The following is a 20952-nucleotide window of genomic DNA, read 5'->3' as shown; positions in this document are numbered from 1 at the left end:
CCACCTGCTACTGTCTGATTGTGCAGAGACTCATACAGCTTCATTTTTCTATTAGGACATGTACAATCATTTTTCTTTTTAGAACCTACACAGCAAGGAGAGCCCCACATGCTTTGGGGTGCCATGACCTCACCTGTTACATCCATCAGCACTCCGCCCGCCTCAGTGACGATGATGCCAGCGCCGGCCATGTCCCAGCAGTGAATCCCCATCTCATAATAGGCATCTGCTCCTCCAGTGGCCACAAGGCACATGTTCACAGCGGCAGTTCCCACACTCCGGATTCTACGACAAGCAAGATCAGAGGAATAAAGACCTCTAGAAACAAGTGTTTCTCCCTCCACACGGCCATTTCACGTCCGATACCGACTGAGACTGCCTTCGTCCTGAGAATAACTGAGAATGAAAGCGGTCTCCAGTTTTAAAATAAAGCCAGTAATTACCAGGACGGGCTCAGCACTTGCGGGGTCTGTCTTGCAAGGGTTTGATGGCTCACATGATGGGGTCCGGGGGGATCTGAGGCCCTCTTCTCGCTTCCGCAGTCCCCGCACTTACGTGGTGTGCACATATGTGCAAGCAAACACTCATAGACATAAAATACAAATGAATTTTTCACAAAGCGATCATTTAATAAGATAAGCATGATAAAGGCTTTAAGAGAAACAAAACAAAACAAAAACAAAACAAAAACACACCAAAGCAACCAAATGTGGTCACACACACCTGTAACCATAGTATTTGAGAGGCACAAGGATGGTGGGTTCTGGGCTAGCCTGGAGTACACTGTATCATTGTTGTTTTAAACAACAACAGCAACAACAACAACAACAAACCCACAGCAAAACCCACACAAACCAAGAAGAATGATACTTGTGTAGGCTCTTGTGCCTGGACCCCAGAACTCCAGTATCTGTATTTTACAGATGGTCCTGTGTGAGCCGTCTCCAGGGCGTAGGAAACACCACAGTTCTCACTGCTCAGGGGCTGGGAAGCCCCGTGCTTGACACTACACAGGCTGTCTTGGTTCTGCATGAACAAATGTCATTTTTTTTTACAATCAATAGGAGCTTTAAAATGCTCAAAAATGTCAAGCACATAACAAAAGACCTAAAGGCACCTTAAAGGAAATGGCTGAACAGTGACAAGCAAGCCCTGTAAATCAGTACAAATGTAATCTCAGCACTTGGAGGCCAATGCAGGAGGCTCGAGGCCGAGGCGGAGCCTAGGGTGGCCAATACCTGCACAGGCATCGCCACACTTGACAGGCTAGCCAGGAGGACCAAGAGCTCCAAGCCAGCTTGGGCAGGATTAGACCAGTCACATGGCAGCAACCACTACAAAAAGGAGCCCAGGAGCAGGGACATAATGTCCATAAGTTACTTTCAAGTGATACACTCAAGCTTCTTTTCAAATGTGTGTGCATTTGCTTCCTTATCTTTTTACTGTTGTTCTTGAGGCGGGTTTCACTAAAGGCCCCAGACTGGGCTGGAGCTTTCTGTCCTCCGACTCCAGCCCCTTTAAGGTTGGAGCTACAGTCGGAGCCACTGTATCTGCTTTAGACTCCTCCAGTAACAGTATTTAAACCTCTGGAAATAAGGCAGAGATTCATTCCCCTGAAAACATATTTGTCAAAAGTATAGGAAAACTAATAAATTGTATATTTTGTCCTTGTATCTAAAAAACAAAGACTGCACACCATCTTCCACAAAGCCAACTTTAAAAAAGGAAAGGAGTGACACTATTCACTATTCACTTCTGAGCCAAGGTCACGCTCAATCCTCAGTCTACTTCTTTTCTCTCGGTTCTGGACTCCTCCACATGCCCTTGGCTCCTCTTATCAACCACAGAACCCTTAACAATACAAGGGCGAGGTCAAGCTAGCACTATCTTCACTCCCCGCCCTGCGGCTGCCTGAATAAAACATCTTTGATTGAGAGTGGGTTTTACAACTTGTATTTTTGTTTCTTATCAAATGTATGGAAGAGCTAGCTAGAACAGTCCATCTAATTAACTCCACAGGACAAGTCTTAGCTTATGAAGAAAGGTGTGGAGAGCAGGATGGTAATGCTCAAAATCCCAGAATTCAGCAGGCTCAGGCTACACAGTAAGACCCTGCCTGAAAGGAAGCAAACTGAAACCAAAACCCAAGAAGGGCCAGCTCCTGCCTCTTAGGCGGGATACAGGACGCGGGGTACTTGAGTGGTGGCCACTCAGAGCCCTTCAAATGGGCATCTCTACAGGGGAACTTCTGATGGCCTCTGGGGAGCATCCAGAGCGCTGAGGCAGGGGGTCACCGTCAGTAAGAGCTTGTTCTAGAAACAAACCCCAAAGGATTACTCAAAGCACGACTCTGCTAGCAAGCCATGAAGGCAGGGACCCGGATTCTGAACTGGATCTTCATCGGATCCCACCGGTGTCCAAGTGTCCCTGAGAGCGAGGGGAGCTTGCACTGCAGAAAAGACCTGGGTTTGCTCTCACGCTCAGCCGGTTCCGGCTTTCTTCCTACTTTCCCACTGAAGAAAGGGCAGGGCTGCCTTACGTTAAACCACAATGAGTAGTAAAAAGTACCATGCTTATTATAAATCTGCTCTTTATGAGGTCTGTCTGATTTGAATTTGCACAAAACTATAGGCTCAAGGAAAACATTATGAGACTACATGTGATTATTTTGTAACTTGGGTGTGCAGTTCTCAAGTATGAACCAAGAAGGTTCAATCTCAGAACGTTGGACATCTCTGCATTAATTCCCCGAAATTATGCAACTGGTTCATTATTATGACACCGCAAGCATGAGACAAAGTCAGTAATAATGAACCAGTTCTACAGCCATTTTACCGGCCATGGTTAAAGTCCAAACTTTAAGCAGTGCACTGCGCACTGCAGCAGCAGCTTTTAAGAAGCGCCTTGCTCTTGCCTGGAGGACATCATTCCTTGGGCCTCAGGAGCTCCGCGTTGTGGGAGGTTCAGCGACTGGTGACAGAACCTCCTGTCCACCTTACTCACTACTGTACAGACCACAGATTCACAAATCACAGTTTGTGCCATGGTCAAGTGCTCTTGGTAGGGAAGTTAAATGTTAAAGGAAGAGAATGGTCTGGAAGCCAGGGCTGGAGCTGTGTCTCCATCCGCTCATCACTTGCAGCCACTTCCTGAGTCTGAGCCTCTGAACTCATCCACAAAACAAGCAAGTGCCCATTAGGAGGCCCTTGGACCGTGATCAAAGTCGGCCCCAGATGATTATTTTCAGGAGAAAAAGGTAGCAGCAACTGGCTATAAGAGGAAATCATGCAATCCTATTGTTATTCATCAACTCTCATGTGTAGACGGCCAGTCTTCTGCCTCAGCTGGCTCGGTTCCTAGCATGGCCGACAGTGTTACAGAGCCTGGCTCCCCCACAGCTTCCTATTCACTTGAGGCAGTTCTTTTTGTGTAGCCAGGTTGTCCCTGAACTATTCTCCAAGGTCTTCTTGTCCAGCCTTCCACAGGCCAAGGTCACAGGTATGCTCTACTAGGCCTTGCTTCAGTGACTTTTTCAGGATTATTTTTTACTGAAACCACCATAACAAAGATCAGAAAAATGCTACTTATGTAAGCAATACCTGTATTAAATTTAGGAACATCAAATCGCTAGCTTTTCCTAAGACCTCTAGGATATGTGCTTGCTTTAAAAACAAACAGAACTTTTCCAGCTAGGGTCTCAGTATGTTTTCCAGACTAAACCTGACTTCTGGAATCAAGCACTCTGCTGCCTCAGCCTCCTAGGGTAGCAGTGTACTAACATAAGCCATCACTCCCAGCAACCTTCACTCTGGTGTATCCACTCATGCATCCTGTCATTACTGAAGACTCTGAGGCTGGAGAGCAGTGTTATGGGTATGAATCCGGTAACACCAGCACATGCAACACCAGCACATGCAACACCAACACATGTAACACCAGCACATGTAACACCAGTCCATGCAACACTAACACATGTAACACCAGCACATACAACAGCAGCACGTGCAACACCAGCACATGCAACACTAAGAAAGATTTAATAAAACGAAATCTGATAAAAATAAAAGCATTTATAAACACAAAAATTCAAAAACAAAGAACTCATGAAATAAACACAGTAACTGCAAATAATTCAGATAGAAATCACAACACAATATAAAATTATTGTACTGTGAAACAGAACGGCAGTATCAATATATTAATAATTTTGTCTACTAAGAAACATTTACAAGTTGACTTATAAATTGATACTGTATTCTATGTTTTATACAAGAGACAAACTTAAAATAAAGCTAATGACGTTAGGAACTGTGGCGCAGACCTCTAAGCCCACTGCTGAGGAGGCTGAGGTAGAGGCATTGACACTGCGGCACAGCAGAGGCAAGGCAGCCTGAGGCCTGCCCAAGACACACTGCAACGCCCTGCTGTGAAAATCAAATCAAAACAGACTTCATCTCAAACCAAGATTCCCAAGGTCAACTCTAGCCTCCACACAAGCACAGACATAGACACACACACACTCACTCCTTTAAGTGAAATCCTCTGGAGGTCTGGGTGGGACGAGGAGGCCTTACCCATGGATGGGGATGGAGCAAAGCTTTTCCATGTTGGAGAGAATAATCCGTAAAGTCTCTGGCTTTCTGGACGAGCCCAACTCGGTCACCAAGAGTGATTTGGTAATGTCTGAAAAGAGAAGCCATTTCAAATAAACCACTAGCCCTCACTAACCAAAACTCTAGAAGAGCAAATCTGACACAATTCAGAATAAAATGGGACATTTAAATCCTCTTTCCTAGTTTATCTAATTTTTTCCCCAAGCTTCAAGGATTAAAATACTTATAAAAGCAGGTGTGGTGCTTGACACAAGCCTGCAATTAAAACATAGTAATAAACCATTTAAAGAAATAAACAGGAAGGAAATGAACAAGAAGTACGCCCTCAAATGAAGCCTTTAAGAGGAAGGTTAGGACTGAGCATTGCACTGTGCGTCTTTAATCTAAGTGCTCAGAAGACAGAGGCAGGGGAGTCTCTCAGTTCAAGGCTAAGCTGATCTGTATCGCTAGTTCCAGGCAAGAGCTACAGTGAGACTTTGATTAAAAGCAAATCAAAGTGGGAGGAGGGAAGGAAGGAAGGAAGGAAGGAAGGAAGGAAGGAAGGAAGGAAGGAAGGAAGGAAGGAAAAGTTTTCTTGTTTATGAAAGTCTGCAAAGATCCCCAAATCAAGACTGCAAGTTTAAAGGCCAGGGAGTAGGACAACAGTGTACACAGCATTGATACTGTAGCCATAACTAACCTAGGGACAGAGAAAGCAAGGTATGTGGGCAGGTTATATGCAAAGACATCATTTTACCTGAGGGACTTGACCCTCGTATAGAGACTGAGAAACCACATGCATCCTTCTTAAGGATTCTCAGGTGGTTTTGTCTGCTGGGAGCATAGCCTGCCCTAGAACTTGCTTTACCCAGGCTGGCCTCAAACTCCTGATCCCTTTGCCTCCACCTTCTGAGTGTTGGGATTCCAGGAAGACGCCACCATGTCCAACTGATCTCAGCTTTGACACGCAATATGATTTACTGACCAAGAATGGGGTGAGTGACGTCACATCAAATTAAGCAGTGCTGAGAGGTGAGAGGTGGTGTAAGTGAGGCAGCAAGCCGAGAGCTGTCAGATCAGAAGCCTGACGCCACAGCCACGGCCACGGCCACGGCCACAGCCACAGACTCTGGGGTGCATGCGCTCACTGGCATCTGCTTCAATAACACAACTCTCCAGTCAGCTGATACTTGCTGACCCAAAGGTCAGTATACAAATATGGAGAAGGCAAGCGCCGGCTGCTGAGGGTGCCAGCGCTGGAAGGCAAACCCACCTTCCTGCTTTGAGACCTGAAGCTTCTGGCCGTTACAGTAAGCGCCCTTCCCCTTCCTGCCGGTGTACATCTTATCCTCCACACAGCTGTACACAACTCCAAACTCCATCTGCACAGGAAAGCAAGTCTCTTTTAGCACACCGCCTGGGTAATTTCCCCTTACCTGGTATAGTTTTATGCTCACGGATAGGCGGCAACACAGAGGACAGTTCCACTGGGTTGCTAGGGTTTGTACACGCTAGGCAAGCATGCTCCCACTTAGCCTGGGGCTTTCACCTCAGACATGCCCTAAGTTCCTGGTGGAGCCATTCAAGCTCCTCGGCTGCAGCGGCCCAGAGCCCATCAGCAGGGACGAGCACAGAGGACCGCGGCGACTACAGATGTTACTCTCCTGGTTCCGTAGGTAAGTATCCACTCACTTGTGTCTGTGTTCCTAAATACACGCCGCAGTTCCAGCCAGCCCTCGGCCGCCGACACATGAAGTCCCCCTTCCTCTGAGGCATTGTGGAGCCACACTGACTGGTGACACGGCTGCCGTGTCAGGAGCAGCCTGGTGCTGTCCCCTCCCTATGTTCCCTTGCTCTTCCTAACTCTGGCCCCTCGGGAAACAGGCCTCATCTACTGGGAAGGGCGCAAACAGGGCCGCGGCCTTGAGGCGCACGTTCACAGGTGGCACGAACCAAATATGAGAGACTTAACTTTTTCTCCGCACTGTGGGAAAGGAAAAGAAAGCGAAGTGCCTTACAAACCACACGCGAAGACGCACCTCTTTATTCACCAAGAAGCCAATCGAAACAGCCACGAAGGGAAACCTTGAAAAGGGAAAATCCACAAACTAACCAAGACAGAATGTCAACAAGTATGTATATAATTGTTTTCGAATCAATTCTTATAACCCCTGATCTAAGATGGAATACGGATGGAAGATGCACACACACAACACACACACACCACTGATCCTTACCGTGTCAGGTACTATACTAAGTTCTTATGAAAGTGAACAACTCCATGAATCCCACCAAGAAATAATTCTATGAAACAGGTGCCATTAATAAGGCCATTTTATACAGTCCTTTTTCCTTGAGACATTACTAGTAGTTTAAGCTAACCTGGAGAGCTCAATATGTAGCCCAGGCTGGTCTCAAATCCATGGCCCTCCTGCCTCTACCTCCCCAGTGCTAAGATTATACTCTTACACCTGGTGCCAAAGTTCTAGTGAACTTGACACAACCTCTACATATCTGAGAAGAGGAAATCTCAGTTGAGGAATTGGCTTGTGGGAATGTCTGCAGGGCATTGTCTTAATTAGCAGCTGAGGTAGGAAAGGCCTGCGCCCTCTGGGTGGTGCCGTCCAGGGCAGGCGGGCCTGGGCTGAGAAGAATGGGAGCAGAGCGGAGCCAGCGAAAGGTGAGCCGGGCTCCACAGCTTGCGCATCAGCTCGGCCTGAGCTCCCGCCTCGGCCTCCCTCAGTGGCGAGCTGTGAAGACTGAGGTGGAATCAGCCCTCTCCGCCCAAGCTGCTTGTGCTCATCGTTTTATCACAGCCACCGAAAGAAAACTAGAACATCTGGACCTTACGCATTCTCTTAACCTTTATTTTTCCTTCATGTGTATGCACTGTGCTCGTGCAGTGTCTGTGGAGGTCAGAAGAGGGCGTTGGACCCGCTGGGCCTGGAGTTACAAACAGCTGTGAGAGGCCACAGGTGTGCTGGGAATCGAACCTGGGTCCCGTGGAAGAGCAGCGGGTACTATTAACCCCAGCCCTGACTGGCGATAAGTATTCTCAAAACCGAGGCTTTGAAAGAGTAGCTTGTCCAGCATCACAAAGCCAATAAACAAGTTGTGGGATTCAAATCTCAGACCCTAATGCCCCACCCTTTTAGCACCCCTGTTCCTCTCTGAGAGTGAACTCACTGCACACAGAGAGGACCCCATCAGTGGACTTAGCAACTTCTTTACTGGTCTAAAGGGTCCATGCTACTCCGCCATTTCTGGAGTCTTCACAGGCCGAAAAGCGGTGACCAGGCACAGCACAGCACAGCACAGGCCCACACTGTACCATTTGCTCCCTGGCTCCACACCTTAGAAAAGCTCCGCACAACATGTTTCACTCCACCACCCAGCTCATCCACAGCATCTTCAAATAAAGCAGCATCAATGACTTCTACGATTTCCTCAAGTCTGTGTCGCCTTGAACAGAGACTCACCCAGTGAACACACAACAGCAAGTACACGAAAATTAAATGCATACCGATGCACAAAGTTAGTCGTTCCATCAATAGGGTCAATGATCCACGTGGGCTGCTCTGTCAAGACTGTCTTTTCCCCAGCTGCCACAGATTCTTCACCAATGAAACTGAGAGAAGGAAGGAAGGGGAGAGAGAGAGAGAGAGAGAGAGAGAGAGAGAGAGAGAAAGAGAGAAATAACATAATAAACATGGCGAAACAGTACAGAGTCCTAAATTCTAAATGGTATAAATACAGGGAAAGTACACACATCTGAAAAGGTCATCCTTAGCATGAGAAATTAAGAAAACACAGCAATCTTAAAAGTAAGTGCGGGGCGGGTGTGGCAGCGCGCGCCATGATCTCAGCACTCAGTTGGCACAGGGGGCAACAGTCAGGCCAGCCTAGGCGAGAGTGACACAGCCTCTCAAGTCCAGCAAACTGAACTGAGGGAGCTGGAGCTGCCAGCAACTACAGGTGTAACGGGTCCCTCCGTCCTCCTGGGGCCTCGGTGACCCACTGATGGAAACTCCCAGAGACCTCGGCCAGGGCTGGCCGAGTCACTCCCTACCCTGGCCAAGCTGTGAAGCTCTGGGTCTGTTTTAGAATAATGGCTTTAGAGAAGCAGAACGAAACCGAGAAGAGCTGGTGAGTTCCTGAGAATGTACCACAGCAGCCAAAGACTGTGCAACTGGTAAGTCAATTCTACACATGGTGTCTGCGGTCGCCGGTTTTCTTCTCAACTGTTCTTTTTTCTATTTTTTATCTTTGACATTGAACTCTCAATATATATTTGTCCTCTGTTTCCTTTTTCTCTTATTTGTAAGCCTTGTTATTGGCAGGAAGGATGTTCAGTCACAACTCTAAATATTGTTCCATCTCCATGACTAAAAGACTGACAGCAGTCAATGTCCCAAGGCGGAAGACACGGCAGCACTTAGCCGAAACCTTCAAAGGATGGCTTTTAATTTCTTAAGAGTTCTGGGGACTTGCACCTGCAGACAGTGCTCTACCGCTGACCCTGTTTCCAGCCTGCAGTTTCTGGAGACTAGGCATCACCGCGCAGGCTTGGCTGGCTACACATTCCCACGCGTCTTCCCTCCTTCTCCTGAGTGCTAGCATTAGGGGCATCTGCCATCTTGCCTGGATGAACAATGTTTTTTTGCTAAATTTGGGTCTGATTTAGGATTTTCTATGGAACTTTCTCATGCTGGTACTTCCCTCACATATGCAGAATTTCGCAATGCAGGGAGTTCACGCGAGCTTTCCAGCTGCGCCTAAGGCAGCAGACATGCTTCCACCATCCACACATTTCCTCCCGGCAGAGATCCCCTTTCCTGACCCTAGAACCACAGGGCAGGCAATCAACATAACTCAGCGCGCAGGGGCTCCAGTCAGGATTTGGAATCTTAACCAGTGAGGTAAAAAAAAATATAAAAGATTAGCCAGAAACAGCCAAGCCATCAGTTAAGACCAAGACCACACACACACTATCCAAAGCAACAGACGTCACCACAGGGATCTTCCTCCCGTCATCCTGGCCTGAGCAGCCCCACAACCTCCAACGAAGCTCCTTTTCAAGTCAGTCACCTATTACACCGCTGTATCTAGAAACATCTGCCTCACACAAACGCTTATTCCAGCCCAGACTTAACTCTCTCAAGATAAAGCGATAAAGCGGTAGAAGAAATACCCGTGATATGGGTACTTTTCCTTTATAGACGACATGAGCATTTTCTCAACTTTTTGGTCAGTAACGGTCACCAAGTCGGCGGGAGAACTTTTAATCATGACGTTCATCTCAGTTTTCAGAGCTTCACGAATCATCTAAAAAAGAGCAAGTAAAAAAGATGGAAATAATTTAAAACCAAACAAGAAAGAAAAGACAAAAATAACTTCAAGCATTCAACCACTCTTAACATGTTCTGAAATGTTTTCTTTCAAACATGTCTATGAAACAAGACACTTTAGAGAAATATTATGTAATTTCGTATCTTATTTTAGATTCACGACTGTTGCTGCAAAGGTTAACATCACAAAGTGAAAAATTCAGCTGGAAATGCCACTCCCATGCTGTCTAATGTCAACCCAGGCCTAGGCTCCACCCCCATGCCCATGATGCCTAAAGTTAACCCAGGCCTAGGCTCCACCCCCATGCCCATGATGCTTCACATTAACCCAGGCCGAGGCTCCACCCCCAGCCACGCCTCCCACAAAATCAATCAACTTTCACTGTATTTACAGTTTAGTGAAACTGCACGTGTAGACACCACTCAAAACATGCTTTGCTGAACAAGACTGCGCTGTAACATCGACACCCCACACACTCTGGCGTACATACTGTAGTGCATACCTCTCCAGCTTGTCTTGCGAGGACTACTGCATAATCCATGCACTCCTGCCAAGGGTCTCCCATTATCTAAACATAGTCAACACAGGTCAGCACAAACAGTTACAAACTGTGCAGGCACTCACTTACACAAGCATCTCAATTAGCAACACTTTGATTTACCCCTTCCCTGGTTTATATTTCAATTTTCCTCCACAAATAGTCCCAGTAAACATCATTTTGAAATATTACATAGTTCAGCTCGTAGTAAAAACGTTTTGTTATTGGTGCTGTTTTGAGTCAATGTCTCACAGTCCAGGCTAGTCTTAAAGCGAAGGATGACCCTGAACTCCGGATCCTCTGCCTGTGTTTTCCAAGTACTGTGATCACAGGCATGAGATATTATACCCACCTTAACAGAGGTATTATCAAAGCAAACGAGGTTCTATCAAGTAGTCTCCCAAGGGTCCACATTTTGGGTTGTAGCTGTACCATATCATATTGTGGGGGTGCTGGGGAACAGATGAGGTCAACACAGCCGCTAAGGGTTATTATGTGTAGGAGTGGGTGGGGAATATGACAAAGAACACAGGGAAGGCTGAAATAGAAGCACTTTTAAAGACAAAGGAACAAAGGCTGTCTGTGTTACCTCAACTCTAGGGAGTTGAGTGCTTCACAGATGGAATTTAAAAAAAAAAAAAGGTAAAGGTGAATAAATAATTCAAGGTTCACAGATCAGAAATACTTTGCCCCATATTATATGGGCAGATTTTACAGAACGTATGCTCAATTCTGATTAGAAAGTTCCCTGCTTTCCCTTACAACATTCTGAGAGAAGAAAACTCTAGGTCTAAAAATACTATGATAAAAGCAAAGGTACCAGTTACCTCCTGGACCTCAGGGGGGCGGGGCACGACCGTGCGACTTGCCAACTTTCTGCTGGCCTCTAGAGACTCACCACAGGCTTGACCACAGGCTAACGGGTTCCTGGCCCACGGAAGCATGGACGCTGTCATGCCCAGAAAAGGTGGCAGTCTTTATAGAGCCACACTCTGCCTGCTTCCCACGACAAGTTACACACTTGTGCTTCCTCTTTTGTACTTATTTTTTTTTACTACAAAGTTTCCTCTTTAAGAGCATCTGAAGTCTCTACCCTCTAGCACAGGGAGAAGCAAAGGGGACACTGAGCAGAAGCTGCTTGCTGTTGCTTCATTATCCTCTTTATTGATGTCAAGAGCCTTCGAGCTCTTGACCATCCTGGCTTAGCCTTCAGAACGTTGGCTGGTATTCCCGACAGAGGCCAGCACACCTACGCGCCTTTTCCTGTGACTCAAGCATCCAAGTCAGCGTATAAAAGGCCACCTTTTGAGTTACAGAATAAACTCCTCACAGCTCTTCAAGAATGGCTTCCAAACTTGGTCATTCTTGTTCTTAATGCTCTCCTCTGATCGGTCACAACTGGACATTCTTGGGCTTGCTCACCATAAACCTCACCATAAACCGTTCAAGCCACTCACACTTAACCTTGTGACAACACAAACAGAACACCTCCCGATTCTCCATGACCATTTCAAAAGCCATCCATCCCATCGTCAACCCAACAGATACCAACCAATAGACACTTGCTGAAAAACTGCTGCTGCTATGCAGTATTTGGTCATTTGTATGCATGCTACATCTTCTCAACCAGTTCTAATATATTCCTTGAGGAAAGGAGGCTGATAAATGAAAATTTCTGAGGTGCCCTAAAATGTAGCTGTCCAGAAGAGGGAAGAGACAACGGAAGTCAATTAAGTAACAGTTCTCTGGGATGTGTTCTTTTTTTTGGGGGGGGGGGGAGCAAGAATGGAGAATTAAAAAACATGTGTCTGGAGATCCAATTGCAGCGTTAACTCTTGATCTCAGAGGCACTTTTTTAGCCTTGTTGCTGGTAGTTTACAAAATGTGCCCTAAGTCTTGGTCCTTTTCCTAGCTGGTAAATGGCTCAATAAACCCTTTGATTTCAGAGACCTTTGCTTCAAGACTTGTTTTCCCGGGGGTTATATTCTACATTCCTCACTTTGGGAACAAAGTCATACAGACTTAAAACTTTCTATCCTGTACAGCCGAGCTACCCGCGTCACTTGTCCCCGCTCCTGATGCAGGGCATCCCCAACCCTGTGAATTCGTGGGCCTGGAACTTGCCGTGTAGAGCCCCGCGGGCTTGGGCAGAGCCGGGCTCATTCTGCGACTCACAACCTCGGAGACCGAGGACCTCCGGGCGAAGCGGCTCGGCTGTTTCCGGAGCACTGCGGCGAGCACGGCCTGGAGGAGGGCCCGGCCGCCGCCCCGGCCCAGCATGGGGAGAGCTCGTCCGCAGCCCGCCGGGAGCCCACGCCTCGGCCACCGAATAACGCTGCGCAGAACGCAGGGACAGAACCGACTCACCTCGCGCGAGCGCACCGCAATCGGTGCTCAACCGCCGGCGTCCGAGGACTCGGTTCCTAGGCTCTTCCGGAGGTAACGGGGGATTGCTCCGACAGGAAGTCCCGCCCCATTGAAGCTGAGAGCGAGGATGGACGTCTCGAAACCCCGCCTTCCCGTCGTCGCTCAGCTTGGTGCTGATGGCCTGGCCGAGCTTGTCCTTGCAAGGCTGGTCCGCTTGAAGTTACCGTGCTCGGGCGTCCTCCTGCATCCCCTTTCTTCTCTAAGAGTTTGCAAATCTCCACTTTTGTCTTTATTCGTTCATATTTTCCCATTTCCCATTCTGCTGTTTGGTCACCGATAAGTTGGAGCTGTGACTGTCAGTGGGTACCTCTCATTTGTTAAACCTGTAAGCCTAAAGGAGATTTTTATTTTTATTTTTTGATGATTGACTGTCAGCACCAGCTCTCTTCTCCGTAATTCGTTTAGACGCAGGTTGTTGGTTGGTGGACTTGACTGCTGCAGGCAGGCGCTCTCCGGACTGACTTCCAGCCCTCGGTCCTAAGGATGGAGCCCGGGGCTTTGTAAATAATATACAAGCATTCTGTCACTGAGCCATTCCAAGCCATTGATCTTTAACAGTGTCCCATTATGTAGCATAGGTTGGCTTCTCAAGTCTTTGAGCATCATGCCTTCCCTTCCGGATTACAAGCACGTGACACCACACCAGACAACAATTGTGCTCTTACATGCTTAAACATAAGTGGCACAACAATTTCATGAAGACTCCCTTCACTATACAGATAAGGAAACTGAGGCTTGGAGAAGTTAAAGGATTTGTCCCAAACTCATACAACAAGAGCATATAGCGCCCTGACTCCAAAGTCCACAGAATGAATATCCATGGCTTACCCTGGTTGTTCAGGATGGCCAACAAAGGCTAGTTGATGGTTCTTAAAATGTTTCCTCACATGGTCCTGTACCGTGGTCCTGTGTTACTCAAGTGGAACTCTATCCGCATGACCTACCCACAAGGACCACAATGTCCTTGCAGTATTACTTGTGAAGTGATTGGTTTCCAGGAATCAAGACAAGAAGTTATTAATGATGTGTAACGTGTCTCAGAGATAAGTGGCACGGATGGCGAATCTGATTTGTAAACCCACAGAGAGCCAAAATAAGTCTACTCTTCTGAAGACTGCTGCCTTGAGACACTGTCACACACTCATGGGTGTTTGGTTTTCCACAAAAGGCCTTCAAGAACTCGGTGTTGGGGTCTTCTACTATCAGTGATTTGAAAATTTTATCAAATGTATGCTGACAGGCATGAATATGTGACCAAATGGAATTGCCTCTGCCTGGCATCCCTCTTGTTCTTAACATGTCCGTTAAGAACCTGTGTCTTAAACCTCTGCATCTCTGTGTTTCACAGATTTGAAAGCTGACCTGACACATTCTCAGTGCCACAAAGCACAACTAGAAAGGGAGATGCCTGTCTTTTGATTGACAAATTATGTTCATTTAGAGGAACCTTGACAGGTCCGTGTTATGGAAATGCACTTAGCATTTGAGCCTCTGAATGGGCGTTTCTGTTTGAAGAGGCAAATGTTCCAGGGAAATAACTATCACTGTTCTGATCAGGATAGACACCCACCAGCACCCATCAGGTCTTTTACAAATCATGGTTGTATACACTGGACTCGGCGACATAAGAACGAACGGATTCGGTTAGCTTGTATCAGCCCAAACACTACAGGCGAGAACACCAGAGGAAAATGCTCAACCGTTAGGTGTAGGCTGCAAACATAGCTTGGTGTTGGTGTTCCAGACCATCAGTATGCATCTGTCTGTGCTGACGGTTGAAACTCGGACAAAGCGATAATAAGAGCTAACTCTGTACTCTGATAAGCAAGCGCGGTGGATTTATGGTCTATATAATTCCCGGTGCAATCTAATAGAGATGACATCATTATCTCCATTTTTAAAATAAGGGGACTGGACGGTGGGATAACTATTTTATCTCCAACAACGGGAATGAGGCCAATAAGAGTGGGTTGTTTGTTTGTTTGTTAGGCTTAAAGGTACATTGTCTTTGGACAAGAATATGGACTGGTTTCAGGCACTAAAAAATGAATCAGAATTCTCAGTTATACATTTTTGATGATGTAAGAATATATCCCATGGAGCACATATAGAGGATTTTGTTCTTTGTTCTTTGTTTTGTTTTTAATGCGTGAATTTAGTTTTTGCAGTGTTAGAATCCAGGACGTCCAGCATGCCAGCAAGCACTCTATGACTAAATTGCACACTCCTGGCCAAAGACTAATCAATTACTTGTTGAAGCATAGTCTTCATTTGGGTCTTAGCCTGTGCTGTAACAACCTGTTGGCATATGGGATGCCAGCATGATAGGAAAAATAAAAATGAGTTTCATGTTCAACGATGAGTGAGGAGAGTGAAAGAGTAGAAACTGCTACAGAAGAGCTGAGCTGGCCTGCACAGGGCGTATCCGAGAGACCAGACAACTCTCCTTCACACAGAAGCAAAGACCTGTGTAATACAAAAAATATAGAATCCTGTGCCTTAGGCCAAGCCAATATCTGACTCAAAAGAAAACCACAAAATGGCAAACAAAGACTTAAATGTCAAGAAGTGGTAGAAAACAAACTGGAAAGCCATATTAAACTCACAACAGAGGCTCACAAATGCCTTTGCAGGGCTTTCTGTACATAGCAAACAGGCTTCTTCGCAGGAAAACTATGCAAGCCAACTTAGACTTCTGTAAGATCACTGTGACTGACTAGAGTTAGAAGAAGCCAAGGCCGGTTTGGAAAGCTTTGGGGAAGCAGCAATGCCAACCACAACAGTAGTGGAACTGGGGAGGAGGCTGGTGCAGGCATCAGAGGAAACTGCAGTACTGGTTTACAGAGAGGATGGGTAGGGGAGGAGAGGCGGCCTTTTCTCAAAAGTGCCGGTGCCTTCAAGGGGGAAGGGGGAACAGAACTCAGAAGCACGTGAGACTGTGGAAACAAAGCCCCTGTGTTTATTCAAGACGCACTGCTTCTGATGAGCTGGGGTGATGCCAGCTAGGAGTCAGCGTTTACGGCCCCTTCCTCAGGACAGTCTTCCCTTGGAAACCTAAGGATACAAAGAACCACTGCTTATTTCCATTGGTTCCTCATTAAGAGATTATAAAATCATTACCAAACTGACACACCGCAAAAGTAGCTTAATCCCCCTTCTCAATGTGTATTGTGTCACAAGGTGCTTAGTATGGGTATAACACACACACACACACACACACACACACACACACACACACACACGTACACACACACATGCGCACATGTACACACATGTAACATTATACACATGTGTACGTTACACACACACATACACACATACACACACACACAAATATAAACATAAAAGTACTAGAAGAAATAATCTCCTCACCTCCCATGTCAAGCTTTTAACCAGCTTGAAGGTGACTTTAGTGCACATGCTATTTTATGTGCAGTTTGAATCAGCCAGGTATGCGGTATGTTTTAAACTAGAGGAGTATTTTCATTTTCTGGGCTAAGGAGCGACCTTGTAGACCAGAAGGAGCAGTAACATTTCTTTTTCTTTTTTTTTTTTTTTTTTTTTTTTTTTTTTTTTTTTTGGTGTTTCGAGACAGGGTTTCTCTGTGTAGCCCTGGCTGTCTGGAACTCACTCTGTAGACCAGGCTGGCCTCGAACTCAGAAATCCACCTGAGCAGTAACATTTCACAGCCGGAACACATGGCTACTGTGAAAGGAGCTTCAGAGGCCTCATGGGCTTTGGTCTGGGAAAAAGAAAGCTGAATGATGACCAGGGCCAAGAAACTATTCGACATCCCACTCTCGACAGCAACCGTTTTGCAAACAGGAAGAGGCAGCAGGTAGACCTTAGCAAAGGAATAGCCAAACAAAAAGCCCAGTACAGGAACCAGAAGCCCCAAAAGAAACACCTCTAGGTTAGCCATTCTCAGAAACACCAGTCCCATCCTGAAAGCCAAGTAGACCCCCACGAACATTAAAGTCAAACTCAGAGGCCGCACTATTCTCTCTAAACATGCTTTTTCAGGCATTAAAATGCTTTTTCAGGCATTCTGTGCTTTACGACTACACCAGTCGATATGGGCGTAAGTATGAACAGAAGAGTAGACACGATCTTCAAGACAGGAATGTGAAATACACCTGCTAGCCCCAGCAGCCGGCTGTATGAGTACGAGTTGACAGGCATCACGATCAGGGCCAGAGATGCTGACGTGCAAGTCATCAAAACGGACAAAGTGACATCCCCTTCCAGAAGGAGAGCACAGAGATAGCCCCACCTCCTCCTGGGCACGTGCAGGTCATTATGAATCCAAAAGCTTGTACCTTAGGCAAATCCAAAATCTGAGACAAGAGAAAACCACAGAATGGCATAAGAAAAAACTGTATAACCGCCCCAAGAAGTATTGGCAACGGTCTCTTCCACGCTGTTTCAAGCACCTGGAATTCGATCTTGCAGCCAAAGGCACATTTATTTAGAAGGATCATTGATAAGACAAGCAGGAAGGTGTAGACATGGATTGGTGCCTGGAAGTGGCTGTCCTCCGTCTGCCCGAACACTCTCACTCTGACAGTCTTTATCTCTTCAATGAGTGTTGTTTGCCTACCTTCAGACTCCCAGAGCTGCAGGGTCAGATTTGTGTCTCCTGGGAAAGTCTTCAGGCTGACGGTGAAGTCTGTGACACCCAGGGAGGTCCTGGTCACATTCACCACCTGCAGCACTTTGGGATCCTCTGACTTCACAAGGAGGTAGGTGGAGTGAGGCCCTTTATCTTTATAGCTGGATCTTACGATGATGGTGTCTTTTTTCTTTTCTTTTCTGTTCTTTCTTTCTTTTCTTTTCTTTTTTTTTTTTTTTTTTTTTTTTTTTTTTGGTTTTTCGAGACATTGTTTCTCTGTAAAGCCCTGGCTGTCCTGGAACCCACTCTGTAGACTAGGCTGGCCTTGAACTCAGAAATCTGCCTCCCAAGTGCTGGGATTAAATGTATGTGGCACCTCTGCCTGGCAAGGAGAAACTCTTAAGCACGGTGACCATTTAGGTGATAGTCACAATGTTCATGGTGAATCCAAGTGAATTCTAGGAACAGAATTCTGACCAATATAGTCAAGAAACAGCTACTGAGTGCTTGTTTTGTGTGGTTCTAGAGAACTAGTGAAAGCAAGACAAACTAATGTATGCAGAGGAGGATGGGCATGACTGTGGTCTCCACAGCAGTAGGAAGGTCTTCAATGAAGACCAGTGCATAAAGCACCCAGTACAAAGGCCACAGTTGCCTAATTGTTACCACTGTTTTTTTTATTGAACATTGTTCTCCCTATTTCCTTAACCTCAGCTGCGAAGTCACCTCTACCTACACTGGATTCTTTGTATCCTAGAACATGTTAATATGCTTCAGTCTCAGGACCTTTGTGCACAGTAGTCTCTGGTGTCAGGTTATACAAGAGCTCTGTGTTCTTTTCCTTCACCCTCCATACTCCCCAATTTGTGCTTCCTACTCCCAACTGAATAGCTAAACTTTCAGGAACTAGTTAGATATGCAATCTCATTTTTCTTTGCTAGACCTTTCCCAGACTTCTGCATTTTGTGCTTGTGCTTAGCTCAAGCATCAGAACCAGCCTTCAAGTCAGAAAACAGAAGGCCCATGTGCGAGCCTGGAATGCCCCAGCAGTGTGGATGCTTGGCTCCTATTCCACACTTGCAGAAGCTAGTGTCTTTTCAGACATATCCCAGGAAGCAGGCCTGCTCTGTTGACAGTCTTCAGAGGTAAGGTGCCTGGGAAAAGTCACAGTCATAAGCAAGATAAAGCATGTGACCTCTTAAGGGCACTTGGACCTGTGAAGCAGAGGACTGCCAATGGTCCAGCCCATGTCCTTATAACAGAGGATAAAACCATCCTAAGAGACATTTTCTTGGAGCAGTTGGAGATAGCCAAGGTGAAACATGCTAGAGGTAGAGAAGGAAGAGAAAATGCTAATAGAAGACTTGCTGCTAAACATGGAGCCAGTTCTATATTTATTAACCCATAAGTCCAGGTTTTTACCTTTCTTCCTCTGTGTGCAGGCACTGCTAATAATAGGGATACTTAGAGTCTGGCTTTTTGGCTGGGCACTTAAGGCTTTGTAGAGCCCGTGTTTATCTATCTCGTTTTACTGCATCCTCCTTAAAGTATACAGTAGTAGTCCCCAAAGGTTGTGTGTTCCAATAACCTGGGGTTTGATTGTCTTATAACTTGTGAGTCCCAGACCATTCCTGAGAACAACTAAGTCATCATATTGGGGGTTCAGTGTTGCTCACTAGAGGTAAAAGATTCATATAAGCTTCAGTCACACTTGATATGTTTTCAAGCTTCTGTGTTCTTGTGGCATTGCTGATGGACAGTGATTTGTCTGTGTGCAAGCAGTAGCTCTGCATCTGGTACAGGTCAGTCAAGCTTGTCTTGAAGCTTCTCCATGCATTCAGCAGTCCTAGGCTCTCTCATTGTTCTGAGAGTAACATCTCTCCCAATGTAAGCTTTCAAGTTGATGACATCAGCCATTTTGATCCCATGCCAATTTGCAAATGACTGTCCCCTATTTCTTTTCACTTCTGAAGTGTGTGTCAAAACAAATCCCATGGTTTTTGTGTTAGTGATGAGGTTGAAGACTAGTCATACAATCAAACTCAAATTGTTTACCATTGAGAGAGGTATTTAAGAGTAGAAGACATGGTTTTCAGGTGGTTACAGCCTAAAATCTAAATATAATTCAGAGATAGAACTATAATTTCTTTTTTTTATTCGATATATTTTTTATTTACATTTCAAATGATTTCCCCTTTTCTAGCCCCCCACTCCCCGAACGTCCAGGAAGCCCCCTTCTCTCCCCCTGTCCTCCCACCCACCCCTTCCCACTTCCCCGTTCTGGTTTTGCCAAATACTGCTTCACTGAGTCTTTCCAGAACCAGGGGCCACTCCTCCTTTCTTCTTGTATCTCACTTGATGTGTGGATTATGTTTTGGGTATTCCAGTTTTCTAGGTTAATATCCACTTATTAGTGAGTGCATACCATGATTCACCTTTTGAGTCTGGGTTACCTCAGTTAGTATGATGTTCTCTAGATCCATCCATTTGCCTAAGGATTTCATGAATTCATTGTTTCTAATGGCTGAATAGTATTCCATTGTGTAGATATACCACATTTTTTGCATCCACTCTTCTGTTGAGGGATACCTGGGTTCTTTCCAGCATCTGGCAATTATAAATAGGGCTGCTATGAACATAGTAGAGCATGTATCCTTATTACATGGTGAGGAATCCTCTGGGTATATGCCCAGGAGTGGTATAGCAGGATCTTCTGGAAGTGAGGTGCCCAGTTTTCTGAGGAACCGCCACACTGATGATGATAGAATTCTTTATCTACTTGACAAACTTCTGTTAGTTTTGCTGTGGCTCTGTTCAGTTTGAGTTTCCCTGATTAGTCCATTGAGGAGAATGGGGAGTTTCAGTCACCCACAATTATTGTGTGGGGTATGATGTGGGCTTTAAACTTTAGTAAAGTTTCCTTTACAAATGAGGGTGCCCTTGTATTTGGAGCATAGATGTTCAGAATGGAGAGTTCTTCCTGGTACATTTTCTCATTATGTTTACTATTTTGTTTGTTTATTTGCTTTACTAATATGAGAAATTGGTCCAGAAACCCAAGAAAATAACCACACAATCCACACAATTTTATTTAGTCTATAAACCCTGATAAGAATTTATTTTAATGCAAATGGGTCCCATAGCTCCTTCTGAGTGGTCAGAGTTTGACTTTATATTGATTCATGCTTACTTTCCTCACAATGGCCCATATGATAAGCAGAAAACAATTGTGAGTATATAGTGTAATTTTGCAAACATATCTGTATTTCAAGAAATGCTGCTCTTGGAATTTTAATTAAGTGGCTTCTTTATAGATATTTTAATCAAACTTTGGCTTACATTACCCATACATACACCAAACACATGACAAACTTTCTAGTCATTATAGAGCTTGTAATCAAAAAGTAATAAGACAGTCAAATAAGATGAAGAGG

The 20952-nt window shown here is 45.7% G+C and overlaps 2 protein-coding genes across 5 annotated transcripts in view; both read right to left on the bottom strand.

Annotated features, from left to right (window-relative positions):
• LOC127683535 (inositol monophosphatase 1) overlaps positions 1-20952 on the bottom strand; it is a 141266-nt gene that overhangs the window by 2757 nt on the left and 117557 nt on the right. For 2 of the 4 annotated variants that reach the window (XM_052180877.1, XM_052180875.1), the window contains exons 2-8: positions 10444-10509; positions 9784-9917; positions 8116-8220; positions 6632-6677; positions 5866-5974; positions 4575-4683; positions 134-285 (exon numbers count right to left, since the gene is read on the bottom strand). In XM_052180877.1, coding sequence (XP_052036837.1) covers positions 134-285; positions 4575-4683; positions 5866-5974; positions 6632-6677; positions 8116-8220; positions 9784-9917; positions 10444-10506 — 718 coding nt within the window. In that variant the 5' untranslated portion in view covers positions 10507-10509. Of the gene's footprint in view, positions 1-133; positions 286-4574; positions 4684-5865; positions 5975-6631; positions 6678-8115; positions 8221-9783; positions 9918-10443; positions 10510-10831; positions 11002-12846; positions 12961-20952 lie in introns of those variants that run through there. The other 2 variants (XM_052180874.1, XM_052180876.1) reach the window with 2 other exon arrangements.
• Positions 12539-17705, bottom strand: Slc10a5 (solute carrier family 10 member 5; the record flags this gene model as incomplete). The annotated part of the gene is given in 5 exon segments (XM_052180988.1): positions 12539-13051; positions 13572-13617; positions 16575-16933; positions 16936-17177; positions 17180-17705. Coding segments are annotated over 5 exon segments (1686 nt in total), but the record flags the coding sequence as incomplete, so codon positions are not given.

Source organism: Apodemus sylvaticus, chromosome 4 (assembly GCF_947179515.1).
Source record: "Apodemus sylvaticus chromosome 4, mApoSyl1.1, whole genome shotgun sequence".
Lineage (NCBI taxonomy): Eukaryota > Metazoa > Chordata > Mammalia > Rodentia > Muridae > Apodemus > Apodemus sylvaticus.
The sequence above is the reverse complement of the archived record's forward strand: the minus strand, read 5'-3'. Positions and strand labels throughout refer to the sequence as shown.